At 37.0% G+C, this 19,442-nt stretch overlaps 1 protein-coding gene across 2 annotated transcripts in view; it reads right to left on the bottom strand.

Annotated features, from left to right (window-relative positions):
* Positions 1-8,639: 8,639 nt before the first annotated feature.
* LOC110442041 (synapsin-like) overlaps positions 8,640-19,442 on the bottom strand; it is a 174,831-nt gene continuing 164,028 nt past the window's right edge. For both annotated transcript variants that reach the window (XM_021485558.1, XM_021485486.1), the window contains exons 11-13: positions 16,869-16,984; positions 12,038-12,358; positions 8,640-10,216 (exon numbers count right to left, since the gene is read on the bottom strand). In XM_021485558.1, the coding sequence (XP_021341233.1) occupies positions 10,114-10,216; positions 12,038-12,358; positions 16,869-16,984 (540 nt within the window). In that variant the 3' untranslated portion in view covers positions 8,640-10,113. The remainder of the gene's footprint in view (positions 10,217-12,037; positions 12,359-16,868; positions 16,985-19,442) is intronic.

The following is a 19,442-nucleotide window of genomic DNA, read 5'->3' as shown; positions in this document are numbered from 1 at the left end:
ATGTACTGCATAATGATAAACAACTTACGTATACTCCACCCACATGTACTGCATAATGATAAACAACTTCCGAATACTCCGCCCACATGTACTGCATAATGATAAACAACTTACGTATACTCCTTGGAAATTCAGCTACAAAAAGGCAATGTTTGGTAGGTTTATTCCTTAATATCCTTTGGTGGCTCTACCTGATTTTCGTGCACTCTTTATAGAAATCGTACATCTGTTCATGGTTGTGGATGGTACATTTGTAAGTCATCCCCGACCACCAGAACATTTACAATTGTACATCGTAGAGGTGGAGAAAATATGTACATCGTGAGTGTAACTATGGTATATATGTAACCCTAGGATTTCGAGGACGGTGCCCTGAGTGTAACTATGGTACATATTTAACCGTAGGATTTCGAGGACGGTTCCCTCAGTGTAACTATGGTACATATTTAACCGTAGGATTTCGAGGACGGTTCCCTGAGAGTAACTATGGTACATATTTAACCCTAGTATTTCGAGGATGGTTCCCTGAGTGTAACTATGGTACCTATGTAACCCTAGGATTTCGAGGATGGTGCCCTGAGTGTCACTATGGTACATATTTAACCCTAGTATTTCGAGGATGGTTCCCTGAGTGTAATTATGGTATATATTTAACCCTAGGATTTCGAGGACGGTTCCCTCAGTGTAACTATGGTACATATTTAACCGTAGGATTTCGAGGACGGTTCCCTGAGGGTAACTATGGTACATATTTAACCCTAGTATTTCGAGGATGGTTCCCTGAGTGTAATTATGGTATATATTTAACCCTAGGATTTCGAGGATGGTGCCCTGAGTGTCACTATGGTACATATTTAACCCTAGTATTTCGAGGATGGTTCCCTGAGTGTAACTATGGTACCTATGTAACCCTAGGATTTCGAGGATGGTGCCCTGAGTGTCACTATGGTACATATTTAACCCTAGGATTTCAAGGACGGTTCCCTGAGTGTAACTTTGGTATATATGTAACCCTAGGATTTCGAGGATGGTGCCCTGAGTGTCACTATGGTACATATTTAACCCTAGGATTTCGAGGCCGGTTCCCTGAGTGTAACTATGGGATATATGTAACCCTAGGATTTCGAGGATGGTTCCCTGAGTGTAATTATGGTATATATTTAACCCTAGGATTTCGAGGATGGTTCCCTGAGTGTAACTATGGTACCTATGTAACCCTAGGATTTCGAGGACGGTGCCCTGAGTGTAACTATGGTACATGTACATATTTAACCCTAGGATTTCGAGGACGGTTCACTGAGTGTAACTATGGTACATATGTAACACTAGGATTTCGAGGACGGTTCCCTCAGTGTAACTATGGTACATATTTAACCCTAGGATTTCGAGGTCGTTTCCCTGAGTGTAACTATGGTACCTATGTAACCCTAGGATTTCGAGGATGGTGCCCTGAGTGTCACTATGGTACATATTTAACCCTAGTATTTCGAGGATGGTTCCCTGAGTGTAACTATGGTATATATTTCACCCTAGGATTTCGAGGACGGTTCCCTCAGTGTAACTATGGTACATATTTAACCCTAGGATTTCGAGGATGGTTCTCTGAAGATAGGTCAACGTGGTTATCTCCAGTTCATAGGAGGGCAGCAGGGACTATACCAAGGACATCGTTCCTTGGACCACAGCCGCTGCGACAGCCTGTCCGCATCTGAGGAGCCGTCCGACCTTGGAGCGTGACCTGGATGGGCCTAGGACTTCAGAATCAACTAGGGCCAGCTGGTAAGCGCTAACTTACCCCCTCAAGTCGACCGAACACCGTCTTCGTCAGTGAAGTTCAGACGTAAAACCCATAAACCAATCAACCAACCAATCTCAAGTTATACGCTTTTACAGAATAGCGTTTTTGTTTCCTCAGCTATGTATCTATTCTTCCCCGGCCTACTCTCTCATACTGAATCTGTGGTATTTAATTCCATTTCTAACTATTTAAATATTGTCACGCTAATCTGACAGCTTAGTAAGTAAAGATTGAGATAGGAGGAGCATATAGAAAAAGAGTCTGTAGTTTCCTTGATTTTAAGTTTAGAAGGGTATTAAGCATCGACGAATTCAAGGAATTTCTTATTTCAAGACAACACATTGATACACCTATACATATACTAGCGGAAAAAAGAAATTGTACATGCGGAGAATTGTTATAGAACATGTATTACCAACTGTATATACATGAAAATTCACACACATGACCGAGTATGACACATACACACTATCCGTGTGTCATTGCCAGTTTTCCCCGCTATAGGCGTTGACCAGTTTGCACGTTTTTCTCGTCCAGCCATCCTATTGGATAATGAAAGTTTATTTTTCAACTGTTGGGTCACTCTGTTGAGTCCAGTGAACAGTAAAAACAGTATTATAACGTTTTAATTTGTGATTAATGCTATGCCGAGGCTCAATGCAAATGACCGCCTCCGGATTATTGGTATGCTTCAAGCTGGTATGGGCCAAGCCGTTGTCTCTACACGTTTTCATGTCCATCGACACACAATCCGGGATTTTTGGAGACTACATCAACAGTTTGGCCACGTCGGCGATCGACCTCGTGCGGGACGTACACGTGTGACGTCACGTCAACAGGACAACCATATTCGGCTTGTCCATTTGAGAAATCGCTTCCAAACGGCAAGTTTGACTGTACGGACAATCCCTGGGTTGCTACCAATAAGCCCGAGAACTGTATGGAACCGATTGCGTGAACGAGCTATCCGTCCGCGACGTCCTGCAATCCGCACAGTTCTTCTGCCACGTCATCGTGTAGCACGTCTGGACTGGTGCAGAAGGCATCTGCGATTTACTCGACGGGATTGGGCAGGCATTTTGTTTACGGACGAGTCGCGAGTCCGTCCGTAAACAAAATGCCTGCCCAATCCCGTCGAGCATTACGAGTCGTGAGTCCACCTGGATAGTAGTGACGACCGGGGCGGCATCACAGCCAACGGGAGAACGCCTCTGGTGGTTGTTAACGGGAATTTGAACGCGCTACGTTACCGTGACGAGATCCTCTGGACCCACGTCGTTCCATTCGTGCAAGGGCAGCAACGTGACATTACGCTACAGCAGGACAACGCCAGGCCACACACAGCTCGTGTCGCTATGGACTTTCTGGCCCAGCAGAACGTTGACGTGTTGCCGTGGCCTGCTGTATCCCTCGATTTGTCGCCCATTGAACACGTCTGGGATGAAATGAAGCGCAGATTACGGGCATTACCTAATCAACCGGTGACGTTGGCTGATTTGCCTGCAGCGTTGGTACAGATCTGGAATGCCATCCCACAAGCATTCTTGAACCGCCTGATAGGCTCCATGCGTCGACGTTGTCAGGCTTGCATTCAGGAAAATGGTGGACATACGAGGCATTAACTTTGTGAACTCAGTATTGACACTCTTGAGCGGAACTTATCGATTCCATAACGTGGAAAATGGAATGCAACTGTTAATAAATAACGAATAAATTGTTCCTGAAAACCTTGTTGTTCTACGTCATACACATTTATTTTTATAACACATTTTAGGGATGCATAGTTTCTTTTTTCCGCATTTTATATATAACTGAAAATGAAGAACGCGGCAAGGTCTTTATCACCCGTCCTGATCAGGCCTTGAAATCTGCTGATCAATCTTACCACTGAACTCAACAATATGTTCAGCAAGGAATTCCACCATTCTCACAATGTCATTTATAGTATACTTTATCTTTGTCATGTTTTGTTTTTTTGTTTTTATTTTACAAAATATGCTTCAATATGGTTCACTATCAATTGTAATTGCCATTCGCCTATCTTGGAAATGAAAGCCCTCATAATAAGAGAGTATGGCGTTCTTGCAGTTAGATAGATGTTTTCAAAGGGAGAAACAAATTGGAGGATGTTGATAAATTATCAACAGATCATTCGAGTTCTTAAAAATCCACATGCCGTTAATATGAATTCTAGAATGTACAGCTTATTAAGAATTGTACCCTGAACTTAAGTTTGTTACTTAGAATAGAAGTTAAAGTTTGGATATTGGCTTGGTTGAGCAATTGACAGAGCCAGAGATGAAATTTTGTTGGTGAAGACTCTTGAGAAGTGTCGGAATCCAATGCAAACGAAGAAGTTCCGTATCAAAATATCACAAGCTGTCTTTGTTAATTTAGTTAAAAGCTTTCGAACCAAAGAAGCCTTTTGTGGGCCTTTTCTTCAGTTTCTCTTTAATCTGCGTTCACTTAAACGATATGCCATTTAAGGCGCTTTATATTTTTTTTATTCTAAACGGCTGATCATCCATCTGATCTGCAATTTCAAAAAATATCTTTTTACGGTTTAGGAATGGATTTTTTTTTTTTTACTTTGTTTAATAGTTTTGACTTTCTTATATTTTGTCACTGTAGCATTAGTATTTATTAAATTGACATTCACATCTTACAACGTTGTCAAATCTTAATCTTCTGACAATCATGGAAAGGTTGTTCAGTGTGTTGTATGAGTGTTCGGTTTTTCCAAATATTAAAACGAATTATGACTTTAGTTGTATTCCTCCTCCTTAATACCTTTTGAAGAAATGATAACTAGACAATATTTTTAAAGATACATTTTTCGTCATGTTTAAAACTATAGATTGCTCTTTTGCAAAGTGTCTTTGGCTACAGGCCCCAGTCGTTTTTTTAGTCTACATGTTAGAATTACCTCCCTTGTACTGGGAGGTGAGGGATCCATTCTGGAGTCTGGGCATCATGTGTCGGTCAGAGCCAAACATTCCATCAATAATGTTTCTCTAGGAGCAGCGCTTGATAAAATAATTTCTTTTACAATCAACATTGTGCTAATTTCTACCAATACTGCTTGACAAAATGATAAATTCTTTCAATCATTTAAAACAAAACAGGAAATTGATCAATTTCGTAATTTTTTTATTTTCCTATTGCATTCTATTAAATGAATTGCAACATAAAATAACAATATCTTATAGATAGATGCATGTTATGATGATAACTATGAATAACTGACACCACAAATTTAATAAATATTCACTATCACTGACATCCTACTTAATGAATATTCATTATCAGACATCATAAACTTAATGAATATTCCTCAATATTAACATAATTAACATAATGAATATGCATTTAACTGTCATTATATACTCAATGAATATTCATTATTATTGACATCATAACCTTAATGAATATTCATAACCTGTGTTATGTCAGAGTAGTAAAAGCTCACACATTAAGTATGTAAAATCACTATCACACACATTTGCAGAATTTTCTACCAAGATTACACGTAGAACACATAATGATTACACAGGACATGTGGCGTAAGATAAACTAAGAAAACATCAGTCTGTTCAAATATCCATAAACATATGTTTTATATTCTAATAACAGACAGGTATCAATCACAATGATGCCCTTCACTTTGGGCATTACATTCAAATATTCAAAAAGGTGAGCAAATGACCAAACCACGTAACTTATACAATTCCACACATCAATGAGTCCTATAGGTATCCAGCAATACCATGGAGGGTGAACTGTTTAAATGGGACCAGTAGTTCCTCAATGTATGCCCCTCAATCACAATGGATCCCCGTACCAGTAGCTTTATAACATTTGTATCATCTTGTCCCAAGTATCATCATGATATATTTAAGTCTGCTGAACAGTTCTAGAGGGGAATATTTTATAAGTTAAATTTGTAATAAACCAAGATGGGTGTCACAAAATATAAACAGCTGTGTGGAATCAGATCAGCTTCTAACTCTGCTGTTTAAAATTCACATAACAGAATTCCAACAAATAAGTAAAAAATCTAAAAAATCGAACAACATTGATCAATAAAATCAATACAATAGGAATGTACAGTGTAATAGCAACAAGGTTCATCACTAGACTCAACATCAATAAATATATTAATAAAATATCATCAGGGTCTGCTAAAATATCACAAAACAAGGTCAAAACAATAATAATTCTCTCAATAAAGTAAGATCTGAGGTAACATGAACAAAGGATAATTCACCAAGCCAACAAAAACAGGGGGATAATTCACCAAGCCAAAAACAACAGAGGGGGATAACTCACCAAGCCAACAACAACAGGGGGGATAACTCACCAAGCCAACAACAACAGGGGGGTATATTGTATATATTGATTATTATCTAATTATATAATTTATGTAAAAACGGATATATTTTTTGTTGGCATTATGATTCTAACATTAGCTTATCCTACTTTTTAAATAGATCATATATTTGTAAATAAAAAAAATCATGGAAAAAAAGTGATAACGGTGGGTAATGTTTGTCAAATTGTTTCAAATATTCTAAAAATATCATGTTATAAGAGAGTATACACATGTTAAAGAGGTAAAAATGATAAATAATAACACAGGTCCGCAAGGGTCAGAACTTGAGGCATTATCAATCAATTTATCAGATAGTCACGATATTGACAGGAAGAGATACAATATGGCCAAATATGACCCCTAGGCCCTTAATGACCTTATCTTAATGAGCGATATAAAAAAACCAAAAACGAATTGTGCATATATCTGTTGTAAGTGATATGTGTTTTTTGCCTATTTATTCCTTTTTTATTTGAAACATTTTAAACGGTTTATACTTTTAACTCATTCACCCCTGAAGTTTCTAAATGAACTATTCCAACCTTTGAATTGGAAGGGTACAAATGTGACTTCAGGGGTGAATGAGTTAAAGAGCTTCAGAACAATTGCGTTGACAAATAAAATTCTACCAAATGTTTTGTCCTATAACAATGCATATTTTGTGGGGGGAAAAAATCATCTTACAACCATTGACATGTGTATAATTTGGAGGAAAGCCTTTTAAAGTTTAGAAAATTATAATTTTCACCAATTTCTATGAAAACAATATAAAAATCATACAAATGGCATCATTAAATTAAACGACGTCACGTATTTTGAAAACAATATATTGTTGTGTATGATAAATTGTAAAATCAAGGTATTGATCTGAAAACTGTTTGTGAAAATATAGATGGTTTTAATTGGGTCGAATTGGACCACACATTTGATCTCTTCCTATGATACTCAATATTACAGCATACAGCAGGAGGATATATACATACAGGTACTCAGAAATCCATTAAAAGCTTGTCAACATCAACTTCTAAGAGAAAACTCCAATAAATTATGACATTTTTGAAGTTCCTTTACACAAAAGACAAAAACAAGTGCTGTTTTTCAATGCAGTTATCTCCCCTTGAAAACCTTTCTTACAGAAGTTATTATCTGGTATATATGTTTCAACAAGGCTATATACAATACACTACAGAAGCTGAATGAACATGACCACAAGATCTTACTTGATTGCATACTGTTAAATGATCTTGGTATGTCTGTTCCCGGTGTTATGTAAAATGTTCATCCCCCATAAAGTATCATCCAGATAGGTATCTTATGGGGATAAATATTTCATAGGACACCGGTATAAAACGTTAATTATTTCAAACATTTAACTTATTTACACACATTTAAACTTTCACTGTGTTACGAATACTAAAATGAAATATAAATGTCCTGAATACATAAAAACCATGTCTTCACCGACTCCCTCACTGTCACCACAAGTACTTTTTATAACTGACTGATGAACAATCACACCTGATTTTGATGTCACAACTGAGCTTTTAACCAAATGAGAAAATCAGTAAATTTTTGTTTCTCCAGCGAAACCTCAAAGATCCATAATGTGCTTGATTCTGTTGCCCCCGTCCAGCACATGAGTTTACCACTTACCATAATACAAGTCCTATATTAAGGTAGCATACATTCATTAATCACAAAGACACCTGCGTACATAATTTTAACATTTCAGTATTTCAGTAAAGATTATTGAGAATGAACATAAAAGTAACGAAATTAACAGCTTCTGATGTTAAACACACTCATTTGTTCTTTTTGAACATGTGTTTTATTATAGGTATGATTGTATAGAGGTTTCACTGTGTCTAGTTATGGGTATGATTGTATAGAGGTTTCACTGTGTTTAATTATGGGAACGATTGTATAGAGGTTTTACTGTGTTTAATTATGGGAACGATTGTATAGAGGTTTCACTGTGTTTAATTATGGGTATGATTGTATAGAAGTTTCACTGTGTTTAATTATGGGTGCGATTGTATAGAGGTTTCACTGTGTCTAGTTATGGGTATGATTGTATAGGGGTTTCACTGTGTTTAATTATGGGAATGATTGTATAGAGGTTTTACTGTGTTTAATTATGGGAACGATTGAATAGAGGTTTTACTGTGTTTAATTATGGGAACGATTGAATAGAGGTTTTACTGTGTTTAATTATGGGAACGATTGAATAGAGGTTTCACTGTGTTTAATTATGGGGACGATTGTATAGAGGTTTCACTGTGTCTAGTTATGGGTATGATTGTATAGGGGTTTCACTGTGTTTAATTATGGGAATGATTGTATAGAGGTTTTACTGTGTTTAATTATGGGAACGATTGAATAGAGGTTTCACTGTGTTTAATTATCGGTATGATTGTATAGAGGTTTCACTGTGCTTAATTATGGGTATGATTATATAGAGGTTTCACTGTGTTTAATTAGTGGTACGCTTGTATAGAGGTTTCACTGTGTCTAGTTATGGGTATGATTGTATAGGGGTTTCACTGTGTTTAATTATGGGAACGATTGAATAGAGGTTTCACTGTGTTTAATTATTGGTACGATTGTATAGAGGTTTCACTGTGTCTAATTGATAATGATTATGATAAACAAATTTAAAACAGTAACAATAAAAGAAATACCAATTCATAACAAACAAATGGAATGTTAAAAGAAAATGTAAGATCTTACAAAATATGGCACTTGTATCTTTTAATTTGTGACTATCTTACAAACGATTGTTCAAAAAACATAAATATTGCAGTATAAACAAGTAAACAAAATTTGATTTTCAAATGTTTGAATAAAAACAGAATTATTTGTGACATGTTTAAGTGAACTGTGGAAATGTATTCACTTTAGAATCAGGGGAGCTTACTAGGGTGTTCATATATAATATGAATAAGGGGAGACAAATTCAATTGTCTTAAATCTACTGACTATTTACAGTAACAATATGCTGAAAATTATTATGATTCATTATAATATCACATCAAAACACAGCATCTTATCACTAAATTAAACCCATGTACAACCCTAAGAATATGTTATATAAAAATGACTACTTGCCTATAAACAAATGAATGGTGTAAATGATATACATAAAATAACCCTGTACAATGTAGAGGCAGCCTATGAGATCTATATGAACATCTATATACAACTATACAGCTACCCTACCCCAATACACTTAAAGAAATATTGCACGTCACAAGTCTGTCTCCAGAAATATAATTCTGGTGCTAATGATGTATTTATATTTGAAAGTAACTTGTATCTAACAGTAGAACCAGTATTAACTAATGACCTTGACCTTTTCAAGATAACCTTGACATCAGCAGTTGTTTTGGAGGTTTAACTAATGTTGACCTAGTTAAATTACTGCTGTCAATAATACTTATTGTCGTACCATAGGTGTTCATAGATCCATATAGTATGGTACCATAAATAATCACTTAATCATCCCTAAAAACTAGTGTCCTCTAAATAGTATGGTACCATAAATAATCTATAAACTAGCCCTATGATTAGTGTAGTAACATATATACTCTATAATCCACCCCTATAAGTAGTGTTATACCATATATACTCTATAATCCACCCCTGTAAGTAGTGTAGTACCATATATACTCTATAATCCACCCCTATAAGTAGTGTAGTACAATATATACTCTATAATCCACCCCTATAAGTAGTGTAGTTCCATATATACTCTATAATCCACCCCTATAAGTAGTGTTATACCATATATACTCTATAATCCACCCCTATAAGTAGTGTGGCACCATCAATCTCTAGAGATCAGTCTCTGATATAAGGACAGTCCCCCACAGATGTCGGGGGTAGGATGATGTATTGTTGTCCAGTATTATGATACTGTCGATGTTATGATGCTGGTGATCCTCTACATGTCTCCGAATATTCCAGCAAACGTTCTACGTAAGTTTTTCATGGTGTCCTCATCTTCTGAGCTCCTCTGGCCAGGAACGCGATTACCGGGAGGGACCCTGCAACGGAAGTCGAAACTCAAATTTCCATGTCTTTCTGGAGCATTCCGTCCTCTTCTGAGTTAAAAGGGACACCTATTTAAAACCCTAATCTAGTGTTTTTGAAAATTTCATTCTGATCAATAAAACAACTAATAATGAGTTTGAATGTTATATCCTTACTTGTTTAGAGGAGATATGATTAATTTATTTTGATCATTAACAATTTGACCTATGACCTCTTATTGTGACCTTAATCATTGTTGGAGCCCAGAATGTCAAAGTAGTCAAATCTTGGTTGAAATTTCAGAAGTTCTGTTACTGTCCCATGACCTGTAACAGTAACCTTGACCTTTCGGAAGTTCTGTTACTGTCCCATGACCTGTAACAGTAACCTTGAATTTTCAGAAGTTCTGTTACTGTCCCATGACCTGTACCAGTAACCTTGACCTTTCAGAAGTTCTGTTACTGTCCCAAGACCTGTAACAGTAACCTTGACCATTCAGAAGTTCTGTTACTTTCCAATGACCGGCAACAGTAACCTTGACTTTTCAGAAGTTCTGTTACTGTCCCAAGACCTGTAACAGTAACCTTGACCTTTCAGAAGTTCTGTTACTGTCCCATGACCTGTATTAGTAACCTTGACCTTTGATTCTGGGTCATGAAGGCTGTGTGAAACAACCATCTTATATAAATACTTCCTTGACTATTAATTATAATTCTGACTTGAACTTCAGAGAAATTATAAAGTTCAAGAAATGAGTGCTACATGTATCAGTACATGTACACGTACAGCTAATGAAAATTTCATCTACACTGCTAAGGTTGCAATTCCCATCCAAGGTAGACACAATGGACGAAACTTGACATTGATTGTTAAGTCAATGATAGAGATGTTGACATTTTTCTGGCCGAAGTCCAATCAAAAGAAGATGGATGATAATAACAGGGTTGTCAAACATAGATAGATGATAATAACAGGGTTGTCAAACTTAGATAGATGATGATAACAGGGTTGTCAAACATAGATAGATGATGATAACAGGGTTGTCAAACTTAGATAGATGATGATAACAGGGTTGTCAAACATAGATAGATGATGATAACAGGGTTGTCAAACATAGATAGATGATGATAAAAGGGTTGTCAAACATAGATAGATGATGATAACAGGGTTGTTGAACATAGATAGATAGCATGTTATGTTACTTTTGAAAAAGAGAAACACAAATAGGATGTTTCTCTCAAAAAGGGTAATCATCATTATCAAATACAATTTTGTTTAATAGGGCTTCATTAAAACTATCATAATGTAACTACCTGGTTATAATTTTAAACTACCTGGCTATAATCATGTAACTGTTGTGTTATAATTTAGTTATACTTATGTAACTACCTGGCTAAAAAGGTTACTATGTATATACCTGGTTATACTTATGTAACTACTTGGCTAAAAAGGTTACTATGTATATACCTGGTTATACTTATGTAACTACTTGGCTAAAAAGGTTACTATGTATATACCTGGTTATACTTATGTAACTACTTGGCTAAAAAGGTTACTATGTATATACCTGGTTATACTTATGTAACTACTTGGCTAAGAAGGTTACTATGTATACCTGGTTATAATTCAGTAAGTCTCAAGTGTAAGGCAATATATCATACAGCAAGATAAATACAAGTCAATGGAAAGGTATAAAAGTTTGTAATAAACTCTACACACAACATTTTCTACACTATTGCATAAACTTTAAACTTCCTTGAGTATTGTTTCCCTTTGAACCCAATACGCCCTAAAACGGTTTGCCTTTGATGAGAATATTAAGCTTGTGCCAGTACCCGTCAGGCTGCTGTTTGTTAGACAGGTTCGGGTTTACCGCCTGGTTCGGGTTTGTCGGCTGGTTAGGGTTTGAGGGATTCTGTAGCTGGGAAGACCTTGCCCCTGGCTGTTGTGGATGCTGAGGATGCTGTTGATGAGGCTGGGGTTGTGAGTGTGGGGTCTGTTGCTGCTGAGAAGGAGGCTGACCCCCCTGGGGCCGAGGCTGGCCCTGCCCTTGGGGCTGTGGGGGCCGGGTAGGGGGCTGAGTTGGGGCAGGCACATCCTGCTTACTGCCATTCATTGTAGCATAGTGCATGACAGCACCGGAGCTAAATGTCCGACTGGAAAAGATGTGGACAAAAAGTGTAAGTGTTAGATACTACCAAAAAACTGATACACATTCAAAATTTAATATTTTAAATTTTAAATAATTGAATAAGATTAGTTATTCTATTTTTAAATTTGAATTCATGTAATAATTATCAGTAAAATACACTTGCCTTTTACCTGTTAAGTTAACTACAGAACCACACATGTACATGATATATTTACACAGCTTTTGTTTATCACCAGTTTGATTCAGTATGGTATTCAAAATTTCATATTTTGATATTTCAATCAATATATTAATAGAGTTTTAAAAAAGTGATTTAGATGAAAATTCAAATTGTAAAAAATATCATATTAATATGCGTAATTTATATACAGTGTGCTGCTACAGATATATAAGAAATGCTGGTTGTTGTACCATATGAAAGAATTTTTTGATGCAAAAATAAATTTTAATATAAATATGAAGAAAGATAGTGCATACTTATACATTGTATATATATATATATATATATATATGTATCTACTTTATACATAGAAAGTACATGGCATTCCAATGTCCAGCAACAAGAACTATAGACATGTTCAGATTACAATGTATTAAACATGATTTGACACACATTATCAATGTTGTCTGCTTTGTAAGTATTCAAAACAATGGGGCCTGTATTGCTCACCCGAGAAACTTAATGGGAATTAGCTGAAATGTAGGTTAGGTTAATATTATATTGAATAAACTTGATAGCCCATTCTTCCAGCAGGCTACAGACCAAACAAGGACCCCTATGTCCTTGAAAATAAATGAGAGTAATTTATTTTAACAACTTCCCAGCTGGATACAGACTAAATATCTTGACTCTAGCTAGGCCACCTGGTTTATTACAAAGGTTTGTGTGACTTATTTGAACAATGTTTACAGATTTTAAGTTTAGCAAGCTTTGGGCCACATACCTTTATACACTATGCCTTGCCTTAAACATGCTTGGCCAATGCAGTGGGTTTTTTTTGCTTGATTGAAGATTAAATATGTTTGGCCACTGCAGTGTGAATCAAGGTAACATATTTTAGCATCTTTGAATTCAGCTGCAGTTCCAATTATTTGACTCTTGGCATCAAGGCTTGACAGAAGAAGACATCTAAACTTTTAACACAATTGACCCTGTGGTTTTGAATATAGGTCAAGGTCATTTATTTGAACAAAATTGATAGCAAGTTATCCAATCAAGCCAGACAGAGCAAATCATCATATGACCCTACCACAACTATTGGCCCAATGGTTAACTAAAAGAGGCTGTTAAGATACTTTGATACTTTTGAACTTTTAAAAAAATTGTACATTATGATGTCCATTCCCCCAGCAAGCTAGATGACAAATATCACGACTCTTGACCTGACAGGTCTTTAAGGATGTTGTTTTTTTAGCTCATGATGGACAGACAGATGGACAATTGGTGAATATATTCTCCAGGTGAAAGTTGTTTACCCATGCATTGATGTTTTTTTAGAAAATTACAAGCATTTTGTTAATTAAGTATATGTATTATATCATATGAACTACTCCCTTCCTGGTATAAAATTACATCCCTTTATTCATTAATGACTAAGGATTAACAGCTATTATACCATCTTGTGTATAATTTCCAATATATTAGCAATTAATCAACAAAATCCAAATGCCTCTTTGTTATATGTATTTTACAGCCCTTTAGAATGTTAAGCTTGCGTGGATAGAACTTTGACACAAGCCGCATAAATGTAGCATACAGTCTTAGCCCAATCACTATCATTAAACATTTGTTAACCCTTTCACCACTGTATACCATAATGGACTCATCCAGATCAAAGCATCATAGGTAGAGTCTACTAAAGTTACATAGGGGTTAAAGGGTTATTTCCATGCATAAAATATACTTGAAAGTTAGTGTTCAAAAATACTTGAGGATAGAAAAAGAAAATGAAAATATTACCCCATTCTAATATGTAGATTATAACGATAGATATGGTTTAAAAACCTTGTCTTATTGATACTGAAATGAATATGGTATACAAACTCTAAAATATAGGTCACAATGACCTATTTTTGACACAGAACCATACAATTTATGGCATTTGGCAGAGCCCTAATCCTAGGCTATGGATTTAGGTCACAGTGACCATATTATAACAGTTAATATTTATTAACATATACACATAAAGAGTTAAAGGTTTAAGATATGGATCAGGTGTAATAATAGTACTGTACTTATTGGCATTTGTATATCTATACAGATGTAGGTCACACTGATCTAATTATAGCAATGACATATCTGTAACCATTAACCTATTATTAAAATTAAAGTAAGATAAAATCTGTGATTCTCAAAAAACTGTATTATAAGTTTTATTTTACTGTGAAGATAAAAATGGCTTGTTGGAAAGGGCAAGCCTTGTACAGTGATAAAGAAGAGGTGCTAGAGTGAAACTCTTTGTTATTTTTTTAATCAAAAGAAAATGTCAGTTTGTACCATTAACAAACCAAACACAAATAAATCCTGTTTTAATATCCGAACAATATAACATTGCAAATTAAGTGTTGATACAAAGAGTGGATATCTATTGTTCCATTGATCCTTTTAACTTGTAAGTGTTATTAGGAAAAACAACATGAGGCCCAGAGGGCCTGTATCGCTCACCTGAATGTGTTTTAAAAATAATTGGTAGGTAGTTAAAATACAGCACTCAATGGTAGGTGCTGTTATAAGAACATATGAAATTTCAGAAAGATCCATCCAGTACTTGAGATATAGCGAGAACAAACTTCAAACAGAGCCCACCCCTATGCCCCTAGGGAGGTCATACCCACTGTTTATACAAAATTAAGTCCCCTTGACCCAAGGATGCTCCAGACTAAATAAGGATAAAATCCCTTAATCCCAATGGTCGAAGAAGCATTTTAAAGGTTTTACCTCTATTTCTCTTATTGGGTCCCGCCCTTCTGCCCCCTGGGAGACCACACCCACTGCTTATACAAAATTGAGTCTCCTTGGCCCAAATATGCTCCAGACTAAATTAGGATAAAATCTCTTAATCCCTATGGTAGAAGAAGGATTTTAAAGGTTTTACCTCTAATTCCCCTATTGGGCCCCGCCTCTCTGCTTCCAGGGGGGGTTAGACACACCGTTTATACAAAATTGGTTCCCCTTCACCCAAGAATACTTGATACCAAATTTGGACAAAATCCTGTCATTTGTACAGAAGAATAAGGTTTTTGAAGAACTTGATATGTTTTCCCTAATGGGCCCCGCCAATTTGCCCCCAGGGGGGCCACACTCACTGTTTATATAAAATTGAGTCCCTTTTTGCCCAAGATCATCAAGACGAAATTGGGAAGAAATCCCTTCATCCCTATGGTGGAAGAAGGATTTTAAAAGTTTTACCTCTATTTCCCCTATTGGGCACGCCCCTCAGGTCCAAGGGGTGCCACACCCACCATTTATACAAAATTTGTTCCCCTTTACCCAAGGATACTCAACACAAAATATGGACCAAATCCTTTAATTTCGACAGAATGAGAAGGATTTTAAAGAATAATTTTCTATGTTTCCCCTATTGGGCCCACCTCTAAGGCCCCTGGGGGGCCAGACCGTCGGTTTATATAAAATTGGTTCCTTTTCACCCAAGGATGCTTCAGACCAAATATGGAACAAATCCTTTCATTCCTACAGAAGAACAAGGATTTTAAAGAATTTGCTATATTTCTCCTCTTTGGCCCCGCCCCTCAGCCCCCAGGGGGGGCCACACCCACCATTTATACAAAATTTGTTCCCCTTCCCCCAAGATGCTTCTGACCAAATTTGGTCAAAATCTACAGGGCCGTTCAGGACAAGTAGCGTTTTAAAGGAAAAGTTGACGGACGGACAGACGGACAATGAACGACGGACGCTGCGCCATGGCATAAGCTCACTTGCCCTTCGGGCAGGTGAGCTAAAAACAGATTTGCTTAAGTTTTCAGTTTTAAAAGATCTAACAATAAATGAATGTAAACAGTTTTTGATTCAAGACAGCTTTTCAACCTGTTAACATGAGAATATGAATAGAATATTATGATCTTTGTGTTATCTTATTTAAGATATTACGCTAGCGCAGACTTTCATTGATGAATGTGGTCACCGTGACAGTTTTTCCAGAGTGTTTCCAGCCAAGAAGAGAATCTTGAAGTCCCCGGTCATCGACAGATGTAGACAAACAGCACACATCATGCCGGTTATCGACAGATGTAGACAAACAGCACACATCATGCCGGTCATCGCCAGATGTACACAAACAGCACACATCATGCCGGTCATCGACAGATGTACACAAACAGCACACATCATGCACTAGTGTTTGCACAGCAACTTGGCAACACGCCAAAAAATCCAAAAAACTTTTAAAGAATAGAAAAGAAAAAAAAAATCAAGAAGAGAAAAAGCAACATTTGGAAGAAAAAAAAGAGAGATCTGGTCTGATGTAGCCTTGCCCCACAACAGATCGGCCACTTGCCTAATGGAAGCGACCGGTTTAAGGCAGTGCTGCATTTTAGCCATAACAAGGTCAGCAACTTGGCGTCTGTCTTCCTCCTGGCTCTCTCCCAGTAATGTCATAGAGGAATCATTCACCTGTAACATTTAACGGTGGAATCATTCACCTGTATCATTTAATGGTGGAATCATTCACCTGTAACATATAATGGTGGACTCATTCACCTGTATCATTTAATGGTGGGTAGAATCATTCACATGTATCATAAAATGGTGAAATCATTCACTTGTATCATTTAATGGTGGAATTATTCACCTGTTTCATATAACTGTGGAATCAATCACCTGTATCATTTAATGATGGAATGATTCACCTGTATCATTTAATGGTGGAATCATTCACCTGTATCATATAATGGTGGAATCATTCACCTGTACCATTTAATGATGGAATCATTCACCTGTATCATTTAATTGTGGATTCATTCACCTGTATCATATAATGGTGGAATCATTCACCTGTATCAATTAATGGTGGAATCATTCACCTGTATCATTTAATGGTGGAATCATTCACCTGTATCATTTAATGGTGGAATCATTCACCTGTATCATTTAATGGTGGACTCATTCACCTGTATCATTTAATGATGGAATCATTCACCTGTATCTTATAATGGTGGAATCATTCACCTGTATCATTTAATGGTGGAATCATTCACCTGTATCATATAATGGTGGAATCATTCACCTGTATCAGTTAATGGTGGAATCATTCACCTGTATCATTTAATGGTGGAATCAATCAACTGTAACATGAAATGGTGGAATCATTCACATGTAACATTTAAAGGTGGAATCATTCACCTGTATCATTTAATGGTGGAATCATTCACCTGTATCATTTAACGATTGAATCATTCACCTGTATCGTTTAATGGTGGAATCATTCACCTGTATCATATAATGATGGAATCATTCACCTGTATCATTTAATGGTGGAATCATTCACCTGTAACATTTAATGTGGAATCGTTCACTGGTAAAACCTATAGCTCTCCAGGGGGTTTTGCACCAATTTAAACATCCTGAGGATGGAATTTCCTTAACTTCACCATTGGTCCTTACCTACACCATTGGTCCTTACCTACACCATTGGCCCTTACCTACACGATTGGTACTTACCTACACCATTGGAACTTACCTACACCATTGGCACTTACCTACACCATTGGTCTCTGCCTACACCATTGGTACTTACATACACCATTGGTACTTACCTCCACCATTGGTACTTCCCTACGCCATTGGTACTTACCTACACCAATGGAACTTACCTACACCATTGGCACTTACCTACACCATTGGTCCTTATCTACACCATTGGTCTCTACCTACACCATTGGTCCTTCCCTCTACCATTGGTCCTTACCTACCCCATTGGTCCTTACCTACACCAATGGAACTTACCTACACCATTGGCACTTACCTACACCATTGGTCTCTACCTACACCATTGGTACTTAACTACACCATTGGTCTCTACCTACACCATTGGTCCTTACCTTCAGCATTGGTACTTACCTACACCAGTGGTACTTAATTACCTACACCATTGGTCCTTCCCTATACCATTGGTACTTACCTATACCATTGGTCCTGACCTACACCATTGGTCTCTGCCTACACCATTGGTACTTAACTACACCATTGGTCTCTACCTACACCATTGGTACTCAATTACCTACACCATTGGTCCCTACCTACACCATTGGTACTCAATTACCTACACCATTGGTAATTACCTACACCATTGGTCCCTACCTACACCATTGGTACTTCCCTACGCCATTGGTACTTACCTACACCAGTGGTACTTAATTACCTACACCATTTCATTCACCTGTATCATTTAATGGTGGAATCATTCACCTTTCCCATATAATGTGGAATCGTTCACTGGTAAAACCTATAGCTCTCCAGGGGGTTTTGCACCAATTTAACCATCCTGAGCATGAAATTTCCTTAACTTCACCATTGGTCCTTACCTAAACCATTGGTCCTTACCTACACCATTGGCCCTTACCTACACGATTGGTACTTACCTACACCATTGGCACTTACCTACACCATTGGTCTCTACCTACACCATTGGTACTTGCCTACACCATTGGTACTTACATACACCATTGGTACTTACCTATACCATTGGTCTCTACCTACACCATTGGTACTCAATTACCTACACCATTGGTCCTTCCCTATACCATTGGTACTTACCTATACCATTGGTCCTTACCTATACCATTGGTACTTACCTATACCATTGGTCCTGACCTACACCATTGGTCTCTACCTACACCATTGGTACTTAGTTACCTACACCATTGGTACTTACCTACACCATTGGTACTTACCTACACCATTGGTGCTTACCTACACCATTGGTACTTACCTACACCATTGGTACTTAATTACCTACACCATTGGTACTTACCTACACCATTGGTCTCTACCTACACCATTGGTACTTACCTACACCATTGGTACTTACCTACACCATTGGTACTTACCTACACCATTGGTACTTACCTAC

This window comes from Mizuhopecten yessoensis, unplaced genomic scaffold (genome assembly GCF_002113885.1).
Source record: "Mizuhopecten yessoensis strain PY_sf001 unplaced genomic scaffold, ASM211388v2 scaffold221, whole genome shotgun sequence".
Taxonomy (NCBI): domain Eukaryota; kingdom Metazoa; phylum Mollusca; class Bivalvia; order Pectinida; family Pectinidae; genus Mizuhopecten; species Mizuhopecten yessoensis.
This window is presented reverse-complemented; position numbering and strand designations above follow the sequence as displayed.